The 15,315-nt window shown below is 44.0% G+C and overlaps 1 protein-coding gene and 1 non-coding gene across 9 annotated transcripts in view; both read left to right on the top strand.

The window, feature by feature from the left end:
- Window positions 1-15,315, top strand: part of NBR1 (NBR1 autophagy cargo receptor) — a 43,829-nt gene that overhangs the window by 21,188 nt on the left and 7,326 nt on the right. For 4 of the 8 annotated variants that reach the window (XM_032279519.1, XM_032279517.1, XM_032279522.1 and 1 more), the window contains 14 exons: window positions 1,407-1,484; window positions 1,954-2,168; window positions 3,011-3,178; window positions 3,767-3,976; window positions 4,846-5,005; window positions 5,100-5,390; window positions 6,437-6,586; window positions 7,054-7,129; window positions 8,381-8,491; window positions 8,751-8,915; window positions 10,435-10,870; window positions 12,761-12,855; window positions 13,411-13,468; window positions 14,441-14,546. In XM_032279519.1, coding sequence (XP_032135410.1) covers window positions 1,407-1,484; window positions 1,954-2,168; window positions 3,011-3,178; window positions 3,767-3,976; window positions 4,846-5,005; window positions 5,100-5,390; window positions 6,437-6,586; window positions 7,054-7,129; window positions 8,381-8,491; window positions 8,751-8,915; window positions 10,435-10,870; window positions 12,761-12,855; window positions 13,411-13,468; window positions 14,441-14,546 — 2,319 coding nt within the window. The remainder of the gene's footprint in view (window positions 1-1,406; window positions 1,485-1,953; window positions 2,169-3,010; window positions 3,179-3,766; window positions 3,977-4,845; window positions 5,006-5,099; window positions 5,391-6,436; window positions 6,587-7,053; window positions 7,130-8,380; window positions 8,492-8,750; window positions 8,916-10,434; window positions 10,871-12,760; window positions 12,856-13,410; window positions 13,469-14,440; window positions 14,547-15,315) is intronic. The other 4 variants (XR_004269506.1, XM_032279523.1, XM_032279520.1 and 1 more) reach the window with 4 other exon arrangements.
- On the top strand, window positions 11,930-12,046 carry LOC116553624. The gene has a single exon (XR_004269844.1). It is a non-coding gene; the product is annotated as a U5 spliceosomal RNA (small nuclear RNA).

The raw sequence follows: 15,315 nt of genomic DNA, 5'->3' as shown, positions 1-15,315 counted from the left end.
TCAAGCAGTTCTCCTGCCTCAGACTCCTGAGTAGCTGGGATCACAGGCATGTGCCACCATGCCTGGATAATTTTTATATTTTTAGTAGAGATGAGTTTCTCCATGTTTGCCAGGCTGATCTCGAACTACCAACCTCAAGTGATCCTCCTGCCTCAGCCTCCCAAAGTTCTGGGATTACAGGCGTGAGCCACCATGCCTGGCCTGTTTCCTGTCTTTTTAATGATCACCATTCTAACTGGGGTGAGATGGTATCTCACTGTGGTTTTGATTTGCATTTCTCTAATGACCAGTGATGATGAGCTTTTTTTCATAGGTTTTTTTGGCCGCATAAATGTCTTCTTTTGAAAAGTGTTCATATCTTCACCCACTGTTTGATGGGCTTGTTTTTTTCTTGTAAATTTAAGTTCCTTGTAGATTCTAGATATTAGCCCTTTGTCAGATAGATTGCAAAAGTTTTCTCCCATTCTGTAGGTTACCTGTTCACTCTGATGATAGTTTCTTTTGGTGTACAGAAGCTCTTTAGTTTAATTAGATCCTATTTGTCAATTTTGGCTTTTGTTGCCATTGTTTTTTGTGTTTTAGTCATGAAGTCTTTGCCAGATGCCTATGTCCTGAATGGCATTGCTTAGGTTTTCTTCTAGGGTTTTTATGATTTTAGGTCTTAAGTTTAAGTCTTTAATCCATCTTGAGTTAATTGTTGTGTAAGGTGTGAGGAAGGGGTCGTTTCACTTTTCTGCATATGGTTAGCCAGTTTTCCCAACACCATTTGTTAAATAGGGAATCCTTTCCCCATTGCTTGCTTCAGTCTATCCAGTTTCTAAATTTATTTCTCATCGTCTTTGTTGTGAGATTTGCATGTTTATGAGAGATGGGAATTATTGTGTTCCTCTCTGTCTCCTACTTTTAAAACTGGTAACAGTAGTTTACTTCTGGAGAAGGGGGAGCAGGGGGAGCTAGAGACTGTGTTTTCCTTTAGTACACCTTCATACTGTGACTTTTTTTTTAAACTATATGTTTGGATGATTTCACAAAAGAAACCTCAAAATAATATACTCCAGGAAAAGTATTTTAAGGACAGGTATGGTGGCTCATGCTTGTAATCCTAGCACCTTGGCAGGCTAAGGTGGGTGGATCACAAGGTCAAGAGATCGAGACCATCCTGGCCAACATGGTGAAACCCCGTCTTTACTAAATATACAAAAATTAGCTGGGTGTGGTGGCATGCACCTGTAGTACCAGCTACTTGGGAGGCTGAGGCAGGAGAATCGCTTGAACATGAGAGGCGGAAGTTGCAGTGAGCCGAGATCGCACCATTGCACTCCAGCCTGGTGACAGAATGAGACTGTCTCAAAGTATTTTAAATAGAAAAAGTAACCTCCAACATCTCGGCTTGTGTTTCCTCCCAGTTGTTTCCACCTGCTTCATGTGACACAGACCAGCCTCAAGACAAGCCCCCAGACTGGTTCACAAGCTACCTGGAGACAGTGAGTGTTCTCTCTGGCTTGGGTTTTAACTGCAGTGTTGGGACAGGTGGAATGTGGAAGAAATAGAAAACCAAACCCAAATGGCTGCTGTGCAGCCTCTGGTACAGGTGAAGAGTGGTAGCTTATAATTTCCAAACCTACAGCAGTTCCAGTCAAGAAAGCTGTAACCTTTGCAGTGAAGTGTCAGAAAAAGAGGGAGTCTAATTCTAAGCATGTAAGGGAGAGGGACAAATTTCTGCTTGAGAAGAACTTAGAAATTTACTTATCAAAAGGATTTTTGATATTTTCTTTGAACCAGTTTAGCTGTGGAAGGAATAGACCTTTTGCTATGTTTCATGTCTATTCAGTAGCAGTTGTTTATTGTGTTTTTGTATTACACCAGAGACAGGTTTCAGATCTATTGATACCTTCACACTTTTTTTCAGTATTGGAACTGAGTTTTTTCCCCACCTTCTGCTTCATATTCTAGTTCAGAGAACAAGTGGTTAAAGAAACGGTTGAGAAGCTTGAACAGAAATTACATGAGAAGCTTGTCCTCCAGAACCCATCCTTGGGTTCTTGTCCTTCAGAAGTCTCAATTCCTACTTCAGAGGAAACATTGTTTTTACCAGAAAACCAGTTCAGCTGGCATATTGCTTGCAACAACTGCCAAAGAAGGATTGTTGGCGTCCGCTACCAGTGTAGGTAAGCAGTTGCTTGGGAGTAGCTAGCTAGTGATAGACCTAAGAGCATTTACCTTCCTGGCTTTCTGATTAGGTTAAGGGATATTGGTTGTACCCTGTTTCTGAGCATTAGATGTCATAGCTGTGAGTTGGAAGCACAGGCTTATCTTCACCCACATGCTTTGTGGGTTGTAACCATTCAGATTGTTGAATTCAGATGTGCATTTGGATTAGCAAAGCCAGGCAAAATTCTGTTCCCCTGAACAGACACAATTAGATCACTAAGGGTAGTTGCTCAGTTGTTCCAAATGCCTTTTTTTTTTGTTTTTATTTGTTTGGTGACAGGGTCTCACTCAGTCACCCAAGGCTGCAGTGCAGGGTGCAATCACAGTTCACTGCAGCCTCACCCTCCCAGGCTTGGACAGTCCTCCCGCTTCAGCCTCCCAAGTAGCTGGGACCACAGGCATAGGGTACCATGCCTGCCTAGTATTTTTTTTAATTATTTTTTTAGAGATGGGGTCTCCCTATGTTGCCCAGGCTGGTCTCAAACTCCTGGACTCAAGTGATCCTCCTCTCCAGAGCCTCCCAAAGTGCTGGGATTACAGGCATGAGCCACTGTGCCTCGCCCCATATACTTTCATATCTTACTTTCCTCCCTTAGGTTTTCATTTAAAATGGGTATGAGTTAAGTGTTGTTATCCTAATTTTATTAATGAAGAAAATTGAGGCATGGCATAGTTAAATGACGTGTTCAGGTAACCAGCTAGTTGGCCCTGGAGCAAATGTAGAAGTCTGGTCTTATACCTCCCTACCCCGGGTACTTCCTGTTATGCCACTGTGTACTGTGCCATTCCTTCCCCACAGCTTATGCCCATCCTACAATATCTGTGAAGATTGTGAATCAGGGCCATATGGCCATGACACTAACCACGTCCTGCTGAAGTTACGGAAACCTGTTGTGAGTTCCTCTGAACCATTCTCTCACTCAAAGTACTCTACTCCTCGTCTTCCTGCTGCTCTGGAACAAGTCAGGTAAAACCCTATACATGGAGATGCTTATTCTCTGATTAACTTCTTGGTTCTGGTGACAAGGTGTGAATCACAAAACTACAGATAATCTCCTTAGTTCCACTCATTTTCAGTTGATGTGCAGAAATGAAGACAGTTATCCAAAGTTAATGAAATAGAAATAAGAACTATAAAAAGAAATTAAGAAACTGAAGTAGGTTGGGCACAATGGCCCATAACTGTTATCTCAGCAACTTGAGGGGCTAGGGTGGGAGATTGCCTGAAGCCAAATATTTGAGACCAGCCTAGGCAATATAGCAAGATCCCACCTCTAAAAAAATTTTTTTTAATTAGACAGGCATGGTGGTGCATACCTATAGTTTCAGCTACTTGGGAGGCTGAGGTGAGCAGATCACTTGAGCCTAGGAATATGAGGTGGAAGGGAGCCATAATTATACCACTTCATATCAGCCTGCATGACTGAGTGAGACCCTGACTCTAAAACAATAAAAGAAACTAAAAGCTGACACTGGTGGACATTGCAATTGGCTCCACATAGCTTCAGAATTTATTTGTGCCTTTCTTTTAAGACTTGCTTTTATTATCTCACAGGCTCCAGAAACAGGTTGATAAGAACTTTCTTAAAGCAGAAAAGCAAAGGTTGCGAGCTGAGAAGAAACAACGTAAAGCAGAGGTCAAAGAACTTAAAAAGCAGCTTAAGCTCCATAGGAAAATTCACCTATGGAATTCAATCCATGGACTCCAGAGCCCCAAGTCTCCTTTAGGCCGACCTGAAAGCTTGCTCCAGCCTAATACCCTGATGTAAGCCCAGGGCTGGGGTGGGAGCCAAAACTTTAGGCCCAGCTCTCTGAAACTGGAACTTCAGCCAACTTCTGTCTTATTCACTGGCAGCCCCATAACACTTAAATCCTTAAAACTTCCCATTATCTGTCTTAGTATTATTAAAGGGTGGTTTGGTAGTTATTTTTGACACTTGTTTTGTTTCCTTCAGAAAGATAGAAACCACTAAAGTTCAGAATGGTGGGGTCCCTCTCTTCATTGGAGGCAATCTGGAATTGAAGCAAAAGGAACAAGTGTTTTAAAAGCCTGACTCTCGCTGGGCATGGTGGCTCACGCCTGTAATCCCATTGCTTTGGGAGGTCAAGATGGGTGGATCATGAGGTCAGGTGTTCAAGACCAGCCTGGCCAAGATGCTGAAACCCCGTCTCTACTAAAAATACAAAAATTAGCCAGGCTTGGTGCCTCCCACCTGTAATCTCAGCTACTCGGGCATCTCTTGAACCTGGGGAATCTCTTGAACACGGGTAATAGGAGTCGCAGTGAGCTGAGATCACACCACTGCACTCTAGCCTGGGCGACAGGGCAAGACTCTGGCTCAAAAAAAAAGCCTTACTCTCTAGGTGTTGTATTTATAGGCCCTTTTAATTATACTTGCCATGACTTTTTAAGCTCAGGAGTCGGACCTATCCTCTGTTTTGTTTTATTATTTTAAATTTGTCAGAAAATTTATTGTTTCTAATACATGATCCTATACTAATATTAGTATTATTTTTAGGGCAAATGGGTTAGTACATTTTCAAGAGTCATAGTCAGACTCTCAAGCCAATGTGGGATATTCAGAAGCCTTCACACCCAGTGGCAAGTGATTAAGCATCTGAATTTCTATTCAGGCTCCCTTTGCAGCCCTGTACCCCAGTTATGCCAACGCTCAGTGCAGCATTTGTAGATGAGAATTTGCCTGATGGGACTCACCTTCAGCCAGGAACCAAGTTTATCAAACACTGGAGGATGAAAAATACAGGAAATGTAAAGTGGAGTGCAGACACAAAGGTAATTTTTCCCACAAAATGTGAAGATGAACTGATTTGAAGTGGCAGAGTGCTCAGCTGACAAGCTTGCTTTCTCTTATTACTGTTCTTTGTAGCTCAAGTTCATGTGGGGAAACCTGACTTTGGCTTCCACAGAAAAGAAGGATGTTTTGGTTCCCTGCCTCAAGGCTGGTCATGTGGGAGTTGTATCTGTGGAGTTCATTGCCCCAGCCTTGGAGGGAACGTATACTTCCCATTGGCGTCTTTCTCACAAAGGCCAGCAATTTGGGCCTCGGGTCTGGTGCAGTATCATAGTGGATCCTTTCCCCTCCGAAGAGAGCCCTGATAACACTGAAAAGAACATGATCAGCTCAAGCAAAGCTGATGATCTCACTTGCCAGCAAGAGGTGAGCATTGATTGGTAGGCTTTGGCCCAGTATCCCAATCATAGAAAGAAGGTGGCTAAAACTAAAACAACCCACTCATAGCTGGTAGTTCTTCTAGAAACCGTGAAAGGTTAGCTTCTCCCCTCCCCCCATGTCTATGCTGATATTTGGCCTCTTCTTTAGGGTGTTTTAGTGTCTTTAGGGTCTTGCTGCAGGCAGTCCCTGAATACTTTTGTACCTCTTTGTAATGCTGCATGGTCACCCTGTTGGCTGCACAAGAGAAAGAGGGGTGGCTGGCCTGGCCTGGCCTGTGGAGCTGCTGAACTGATAGCTTTACTCCTTAACATCCATGACTCCTGAAATACCCTGTGTATGTTCCCTAAATACTAATGAAGTCTTGTTCTGGTTGCTACTTAGTGCACAGGTTTTTGTTTGTTTGTTTGTTTGTTTTTGTTTGTTTGTTTTTTTTTGAGACGGAGTTTCACTCTTGCTACCCAGGCTGGAGTGCAATGGCGCGATCTCGGCTCACTGCAACCTCCGTCTCCTGGGTTCAGGCAATTCTCCTGCCTCAGCCTCCTGAGTCGCTGTGATTACAGGCACACGCCACCATGCCCAGCTAATTTTTTGTATTTTTAGTAGAGACGGGGTTTCACCATGTTGACCAGGATGGTCTCGATCTCTTGACCTCGTGATCCACCCGCCTCGGCCTCCCAAAGTGCTGGGATTACAGGCTTGAGCCACCGCGCCCGGCCCAGTGCACAAGTTTTTAATACAAATCTCTGTATTAGTGGGGCAGAGTGTTTACTGCTTAAAGTTACCCAATTTTAATGTTCTGGTTTTCACTAATATAGTTAATGTAAGTTGTCATTAGGGGAGGCTGGGTGAATGTGAATTCTCTCTGCTGTTTTTGCAACTTTTCTATAACTGTAAAATTGTATCAAAAACATTTCTAAAGTTTTTTTTAAATATAGAGGTACAGCAGCATTTTTATATTTGGGGGCATTGTCAGCCTGCCTCTTCAGTTTTGTTGAAGGCCTAAAATTTGTCTCAATGGTTTGTCTCTATAGGAAGCTTTTCTTCTGGCTAAAGAAGAAATACAGCTTGGTGAAGTGACTGAGCAGACAGAAGGGACAGCAGCCTGCATCCCACAGAAGGCAAAAAATGTTGCCAGTGAGAGGGAGCTCTACATCCCATCTGTGGATCTTCTGACTGCCCAGGTGGAAGATTCAGCACTTTGAAGGGCAAGGGACAGAGGGAGAGAGCACAGGAGAGGAGAAGGTGGTAGAGTCATAGGTGGTAATGAGGAAATCAGAGATATGCCCACTTTGATCGAGTCAGATGCATTTAATGGGAAGGAGATCACCCATGGAACCGAGTTTGTAAACTAGATGTTTTCCTCTTTGAATTGGGAACTCAATCCTGTACTTCCCCAAAAACTCCCATTAGTTTCCTCTTCACTTCGGCCTGATTCTCCTTCACACCTGCTGCATATTCTCTTTCCTGCCATTTGGTTATTTCAATGTCTAATTCCCATTTAACTCTTCTTGTTTTCACTTGACTGAGGAGAGGCATGAATTTGAACAAAGTTGAATCCCAGACGATGTGGAAATGGTCTACAGGTCCCATCTAGACATGGCTTCAGCTGCACTGCAAACAGCCTAACACTGCCTGTCTTTTTTTATAGGACCTGCTATCCTTTGAGCTGTTGGATATAAACATTGTTCAAGAGTTGGAGAGAGTGCCCCACAACACCCCTGTGGGTAAGAATGTCACTCATTTCATCTTGTTCATCTTACTGATAGGCACAAAAGTACCATAGCCTAGACACTGGTAGTGTTTTATTCTGAGGACATGGAAAGGATTTCTCCCACAGTAGGACAGTAAAGCAGCAATCATGGATCCGTGTTCCTTCTTTCCTGTCCTTTGTCAAAAGCAACAATATGCTAGGCACAGTGGCTCATCCCTATAATCTCAGCACTTTGGGAGGCCAAGGTGGGTGGATCACTTGAGACCAGGGTTTGAGACCAGCCTGGGCAACATGGTAAAACCCCCATCTCTACAAAAATTATTTTTAAAAATTAGGCCGGGCGCGGTGGCTCAAGCCTGTAATCGCAGCACTTTGGGAGGCCGAGGCGGGTGGATCACGAGGTCAAGAGATCGAGACCACCCTGGTCAACATGATGAAACCCCGTCTCTACTAAAAAAAAAAAAAATTAGCTGGGCATGGCCAGGCACAGTGACTCACGCCCGTAATCCCAGCACTTTGGGAGGCCAAAGCAGGCAGATCATCTGAGGTTGGGGGTTCGAGACCAGCCTGACCAACATGGAAAAACCCTGTCTCTACTGAAAATACAAAATTAGCCAGGCATGGTGGTGCATGCCTGTAATCCCAACTATTCGGGAGGCTGAGACAGGAAAATCACTTGAACCTGGAAGGTGGAGGTTGCCGTAAGCCAGGATCGTGCCATTGCATTCCAGCCTGAGCAACAAGAGCAAACCTTCATCTCAAAAAAAAAAAAAATTAGCTGGGCATGGTGGCCTGCTCCTGTGGTCTCAGCTACTGGGGAGATTGAGGTGGGAGGATCACTTGAGCCCAGGAGACAGAGGTTGCAGTGAGCCAAGATTGAACCACTGCTCTCCAGCCTGGATGACAGAGTGAAACCCCATCTCAAAAAAAAAAAAACAAATAATACAAGTCTGTGCAAGGCTTTTCCACCATAAAGGGATCCTCTTTTTTTTCTGTAGATATTTGTATCCTTTTGTTCCTTTGTATTCATGGTTTTGTGTCTTGGCCACAGCTTTCCAGGCCAAATAACTGTCCTGCATTGATTGATCTGAGATACTTGGATACCTATTGGTCGGGAAATGTTTTTGACAGACCTCAAAGCATATCTGGGTTTATTTTATCCCTGCAGGAGGCAAGAAGCCTACAAACTGCGAATTCTGGACACTGACTATTGATGATATGATGCTTTCTCTTGATTGATGGCTCTCCTGTCTTCATTCTCCAGATATGACTCCCTGCATGTCTCCTCTGCCACATGACGGTCCTTTAATTGAGAAGCCAGGCTTGGGGCAGATACAGGAAGAGAGTGAAGGGGCAGGATTTAAAGCACTTCCTGGTAAGGGATTAAATATTTGTAAAGTATTTGCATCCTCCCTTTCCCTGCCATACTCTGTTTTACAGCCATTCCCTACTACCCTTACCTTAGCATGTAAATGGCCTTTCTTTCTGTAGCATCTCATGTTTTGAAGTCTCCTCACCTTCACATGATACAGATAGCAGCTATTCCTTGATTTAGTTTTAGCATGGGTAATGACTGGTGAATGTTCCTCAGCACCTTAAACATCAAGTGCAGACAAAGTTTATGTGTCTTTCAGATTCTGTGGTGTCAGTAAAGAGGAAGGCTGAGAACATTGCTTCTGTGGAGGAAGCAGAAGAAGACCTGAGTGGGACCCAGTTTGTGTGTGAGACAGTAATCCGATCCCTTACCTTGGATGCTGCCCCAGATCACAATCCTCCTTACAGACAGAAGTCCTTGCAGAGTGAGTGTCCTTGCATTTCCCCCACCTAGCTGGTTGCCACCTGAGTTCTGACTGCCAGACTTGACTAGTTAGATGTGCTCTTCTTCACTGAGAGTGAAGGGAGAGTGATCTTTGTCAGAAATTCTGATCTTGTTTGTATCTTTAAACTCTACATATGCTACCTGACTGTTCTAATTAGAACATCAGGAGCAAAAAAGCCACCATACTCATTTCTCCATTTTCTCAGGGGCAGAATTACAACTAGATTCCACAGTGGAACAGCAGCCAGTTGTGCTGCCTGGATTCTGCAGTAAGGAATCTTCCTGTAATTTGAGAGAGCTCCTTGGAGGCCCGGGTAGCTGAGTTGTCTGCTTTCTCCAAGGGCAGCGGTCGAAGAAACAGTGGGTAGAAAGAAGCAGGAGTACCAAACAAAGTTTCTCAAGGTTAAATTCCGCTGTAAATACCTTTATAACAGAAACTTCTAGATAACAGATAGATAAACCAAAGTATATATTTTAAAAAGTATCAAAAAATTCAAATGTAGTACATCTGAATAATAATGGAGAATCTCTTTATTATAATGAAATTTGACCTATATCTTTAAATATTATTTATCTCACTTTTGCTTAAAGTATACATGTATATCTTTATATTTTTTTTCCACGTGTGTACAAGTACATAACAAAAAGGTCTGGAAAGACAATACCAATATGTTCTCAGCTGTTATTCTGATAGGATTCATAGGGGTGTTTTTTTTTTAAAGATAAGGTCTCATTCTCATGCCCAGGCTGAAGTGCAAGTGGCAAGATCATGGCTCATTGCGGCCACAACCTCCTGGGCTCAAGTGATTCTCCCCACCTCGGTCTCCCAAGGAGCTGGGACCACAGGCACATGCCATCACACTAACTTTTTTTATTGTTTGTAGAGATGGGATTTTGCCATGTTGCCCAAGCTGGTCCTAAACTCCTGAGCTTAAGCAGTCTGCCTGCCTTGGCCTCCCAGAGTGCTGGGATTATAGCCATAAGGCACCACACCTGGCCTGGGTAGCTTTTTTATATCCTTTTTTACCCTCTCAACCATGATTTGCCAGTTTTCTCCCATGACTGCATCATCTTTGTAAAGAAGAGGAGGAGAATAGGAATATAATCCTACAATACTGATCTCCTAACTTTTTCTCTTTTTATAGCACTGTTAGCTAGTATTATCAGTTTTGGTTTAACTCTACCTCAGTATATTAACCATCACATGAAAAGGAAAAGGGGAGGGATGGAGCCACCTCCTTTTAAGATTCATAGAGCTTCTTGGAAGCCTGGGTGTTTCTGCCTACCTTCTTTCTGTGAGCTTTGATTCTAATTCATTTCACATAGCCTTCAAACTTAGAATATGGTCATGGTTCCAGCACCAGGCCTTCCCTCTAGTTCTTCCCTTTCCTCTGGCTTTCATGATTCTAGCTCATGCTTCACAGGGCTTTACCAAGCAAGGATAGTACTTAGGGCTGCTTTTAGCTTCTACCTGAAAATTGGTTGCTTTCATCCTTTAGTGAAATTTGCCTTGCCTGAAGAAGGACCCCTTGGAAATGAGAGGGAGGAGATTGTCCATATTGCTGAGGAAGAAGTCGTGGTGGAGGAGGAGGAGGAGGAAGAGGAGGAGGATGAGCTCAAAGATGAAGTTCAGAGTCAATCCTCTGCTTCTTCAGAGGATTACATCATCATCCTGCCTGAGTGCTTTGATACCAGCCGCCCCCTGGGGGATTCCATGTACAGCTCTGCACTCTCACAGCCAGGCCTGGAGCGAGGTGCTGAAGGCGAGCCTGGGGTTGAGGCTGGGCAGGAACCAGCTGAGGCTGGGGAGAGACTCCCTGGAGGGGAGAACCAGCCACAGGAGCACAGCATAAATGACATCCTCATGACCTCACAGACTCTGGAAACAGTGCCCCTAATCCCAGAGGTAGTGGAGCTTCCACCACCACTGCCCAGGTACCACTCACATCCGCCTCAGCTGGGGTGTTCTTCAGAGGTGAAATAAAGAGTGAGAGGAACCAACCTGATCTCAAAACCTGTTTTTTCTTCAGTATGGGAAGAGACTATTTTCCATAGTAAAGTCTGAATTTAGATGAATAAAAGCCATATTTCCCAGTATTTATGGATTCTGGATTTAAAGAAATATTCGTTTTAGTTGGCCTTAAATTATCTGAGTATAGTCTGTCTACTTATATTTTGATTACTGAGAGGTGGCTGTATTTTTCTTTTTTTTTTTTTTTTTGAGACAGGCTGTTGCCCAGGTTGGAGTGCACTCTGTTTCCCAGGCTGGAGTGCAGTGGCACAATCTTGGTTTACTGTAATCTCTGCCTCTGAGGCTCAAGCAATCCTCCAACCCCAGCCTCCTGAGTAGCTGGGACTAAAGGCACGGGCCACCACACCCAGCTAATTTTTGTATTTATCATAGAAGTGGGGTTTTGCCATATTGTCCAGGCTGGTCTTGAACTCCTGGCCTCAAGCAGTCTACCCGACTGAGTCTCCCAAAATGCTGGTATTATAGGTGTGAGCCACCATGCCTGGCTGAGAGCCAGTGTCTTTTTTTGGTTTTGTGTTTTTTTTTTTTTTGGTCTCACATGGTCACCCAGGCTGGAGTGCGATGACACAGTCTCAGCTCACTGCAACCTCTGCCTCCCGGGTTCAAGTGATTCTCCTGCCTCAGCCTCCTGACCACTACACCTAGCTAATTTTTTGTATTTTAATAGAGATGAGGTTTCACCATGTTGGCCAGGTTGGTCTCGAACTCCTGATCTCAGGTGATCCACCTGCCCCAGCCTTCCAAAGTGCTAGGATTACAGGTGTGAGCCACCACACCCGGCCCCAAGAGCCAGTTTTTAAACACAAACATTCCTGTACCTTCCCTCCTTGTTTTATTGACTCTTCAGTAAAGGCAGCAAAAACTCAACCGAGTTTTTGAGATGGATCAAAACTCCATCTCAAAAAACAGCCATAATTAGGAAGTTAAATCCATTATGGGAAAAAACACTAAAAAACCAAACAATACTCTGGTTTCTCTTCAAATTGTATAAATCTTTTGCCTTTTACTAAAGATTTCTGTAGAGAGGAACAATTCTGAGTCTTTTTTTTTTTTTTTTGAGACGGAGTTTCACTCTTGTTACCCAGGCTGGAGTGCAATGGCGTGATCTCGGCTCACCGCAACCTCCGCCTCCTGGGTTCAGGCAATTCTCCTGCCTCAGCCTCCTGAGCAGCTGGGACTACAGGCACGCACCACCATGCCCAGCTAATTTTTTGTATTTTTAGTAGAGATGGGGTTTCACCATGTTGACCAGGATGGTCTCGATCTCTTGACCTCATGATCCACCCGCCTCGGCTTCCCACAGTGCTGGGATTACAGGCTTGAGCCACCGCGCCCGGCCGAATTCTGAGTCTTAATCCAATTTTTTGAGGCCCTGTTTTTATGGGGCTGATTTTTAAAAAAAATTATTTTTAATTCTCTGGTGAATCTCTCTGAATCATTCTTGTCTCCTAATAGTAGGGAAAATGCTGAAGCCTTGACTATAACATAAACTATTCTCCCCAAAAGCTAGACATTTCCATTTATTAACACCAATTGATGTAGGTGGAGACATGACCAGACTGAAGCCAACATTTCCAGCTTGGCTGTGGCTGCATAGGAAAACAGGGTAGAATGTAGCTCTTAACGATTAGAATGTAGCTCTTAACGATGGAACCCTAAATCCAGACATGTGATCTGGATCAGAAATATGAAGCCTCTAGAGAATTTGGCACTGCTGTGCTGTGTTTACTATTTCTCCACTGTTGCCTTAAGTGCCTTTTCAATTTACTTTCCATATTGTGTCTTTCTGAAAGGAGCCCTCCTTGTGTACATCATCATGGTTCCCCAGGAATGGATTTACCAGTTAACATACCAGAAGCTTCTTCAGTCCCTGATCAGATCAGAGGAGGTAATGATCAGCCTGAGCTTTTTCTTTTTCTCTGCTCCTGTCTAATGGAAACCAGGTATAAATAGGCTCTCTCTTGGTGATTTGTGGCGGTTTTTAGAAACTTGCCCTTCATTCTCTCCATGCTCCTCCTGCATACCTTTACTTCTATTCTCTGGCTAACTATATTGTTAGACCTCTTAGAGGTAGTGGAAAGAACACAGGCTTTGGAGCCATACTACTCTAGGTTCCAGCTCCGTCTCCACTTTTCCTGACTAGCAGTTCAACAGGTTTATAATGGGTGTGAGTCTGTGTTCCTTACTACAAAATATATGAGTTTGTTAGGATTATAGAGTTATTTTTTCTGGTTGAATTAACAGTCATCTTGCATTACAATTCTGGACAGTTTCTCCTTATCACTTAAGCTACCCTTAAAACTTCCTAAATACTTAGAAAACAAAAAAGACTTCAAACACTGTGATCAGATTGCCACCTGCCTCAGTCATAGCCTTGCTGTGAGTTAGGGAACACTAGGTGCTTATGGATGCTGCATCTAACCAACAGCTCTTTTGCTTTTAGAGCCCAGAGGCTCATCAGGACTTATAAACAGCAGACAGAAGAGCTATGACCACTCAAGGTAACAACCTTGTGCAGTCTCTTTTTCAGAAGCAGGTGGATATCCTAGTATTGCTTCTGCTTAAAAGAGCCTCTCACAGCATGTCCCCATCTTCAGAGAGCAGAGAAGGGGAGCCCTTATTCCTTCTTGTCCTTATTTCTTCTAAACCCTTTGAACAACACTGAACAAAGGGCAAAAGCTGATGTTTAAGAGTGTTCTATTTGGGAGGCTCAGGCGGGTGGATCACCTGAGGTCAGGAGTTCGAGACTAGCCTGGTCAACATAGCAAAACCCCATCTCTACTAAAAATACAAAAATTAGCTGGGCGCGGTGGCAGGCGCCTGTAATCCCAGCTAATTGGGAGGCTGAGGCGGGAGAATTGCTTGAACCCAGGAAACGGAGGTTGCAGTGAGCCAAGATTATGCCATTGCACTCCAGCCTGGCCAACGAGCAAAACTCCATCTCAAAAAAAAAAGAAAAAAGAATGTTCTGTGTTCCAGAGAAGAAAGGAATGCCCCCACATTTACTCACCCTTAGCACCAGGGGAGAAGACAGAAAGGTTACACCCAATATACATCTAGTAATTTTTTCTTAGACATACCTGCTTCTTTGCTCCCACTCACTTTAGAACAGTGTCCAGAAAAATCACATTTCCTGTGCAAGGTGTTTTCTCTGAGAGAATAATTGAGCAAACTGTGGATATCCTGGAGTGCCCTTGATCACATTAATTTTCAGCTAGGAGTGAGAGCCATCATGGTTACCAGAGTCGTATGTTTCCTACAGTGCCCATATCTTGCACCAGTAGAGCTGGGCCCTCCATCAAACCATGATCCGTAGATATAAAGGTGATACAAAAGCAATCATGTTCTCTTTTTACATCTGATTTTTTTCTTTTGAGGAAATCTTACTTTCTTCCAAGGAATACAGCCTAGATTATCTTGTAAAAAGGTAATGATTTGTGTTTATTTGGGGGGATAATTGGTTTCTTCTACAGGCATCACCATGGGAGCAGCATTGCTGGAGGACTGGTGAAGGGGGCTTTGTCTGTTGCTGCCTCTGCATACAAGGCCCTATTTGCTGGGCCACCAGTCACTGCACAGGTCAGTGTGTGTATGCGTGTGTGTGTGTGTGTGTGCGTGTGTGTGTGTGTGTGCGCGCGCATGCGCCACCAGTCACTGCACAGGTCAGTGTGTGTGTGTGTGTGTGTGTGTGTGTGTGTGTGTGTGTGTTTTATTTTCCTGAATCTCAACTCCAGGTCACCAGTGAAAGTGGTGGCATCTGTCTGGGTTGAAGAGTAACATGGCATTGAGGAAAGGGCATAGGCTTTAGATTTAGTCTTTAGTTAACACACAACACAACTCTGTCACTTTCTAACTATAGAACTCTAGCCATGTTACTTAAGGGAAGAAAAGAGAAGAACCTATTGTTGACCATCTATTAATATTTTCTATAAAGAGAAGCTATTCCAGGTGTTGGCACTATAGCATGAATAAAACACTGGTTCTTCGCCAGGTATGGTGGTTCTCACCTGTAATCCTAGCACTTTGGGAGGCCAAGGTGGAAGGACTGCTTGAGCCCAGGAGTTTGAGACCAGTCTGGGCAACATAATGAAACCCCTATCTCTACAAAAAATTTAAAAATTGGGCTGGGTTGGCCGGGCGTGGTGGCTCAAGGCTGTAATCCCAGCACTTTGGGAGGCCGAGGCGGGTGGATCACGAGGTCAAGAGATCAAGACCATCCTGGTCAACATGGTGAAATCCCGTCTCTACTAAAACTACAAAAAATTAGCTGGGCATGGTGGCGCGTGCCTGTAGTCCCAGCTACTCAGGAGGCTGAGGCAGGAGAATTGCCTGAACCCAGGAGGCGGAG

This window comes from Sapajus apella, unplaced genomic scaffold (genome assembly GCF_009761245.1).
Source record: "Sapajus apella isolate SASKATOON/1434 unplaced genomic scaffold, GSC_monkey_1.0 scaffold12, whole genome shotgun sequence".
In the NCBI taxonomy this organism is placed as follows: domain Eukaryota; kingdom Metazoa; phylum Chordata; class Mammalia; order Primates; family Cebidae; genus Sapajus; species Sapajus apella.
The sequence above is the reverse complement of the archived record's forward strand: the minus strand, read 5'-3'. Positions and strand labels throughout refer to the sequence as shown.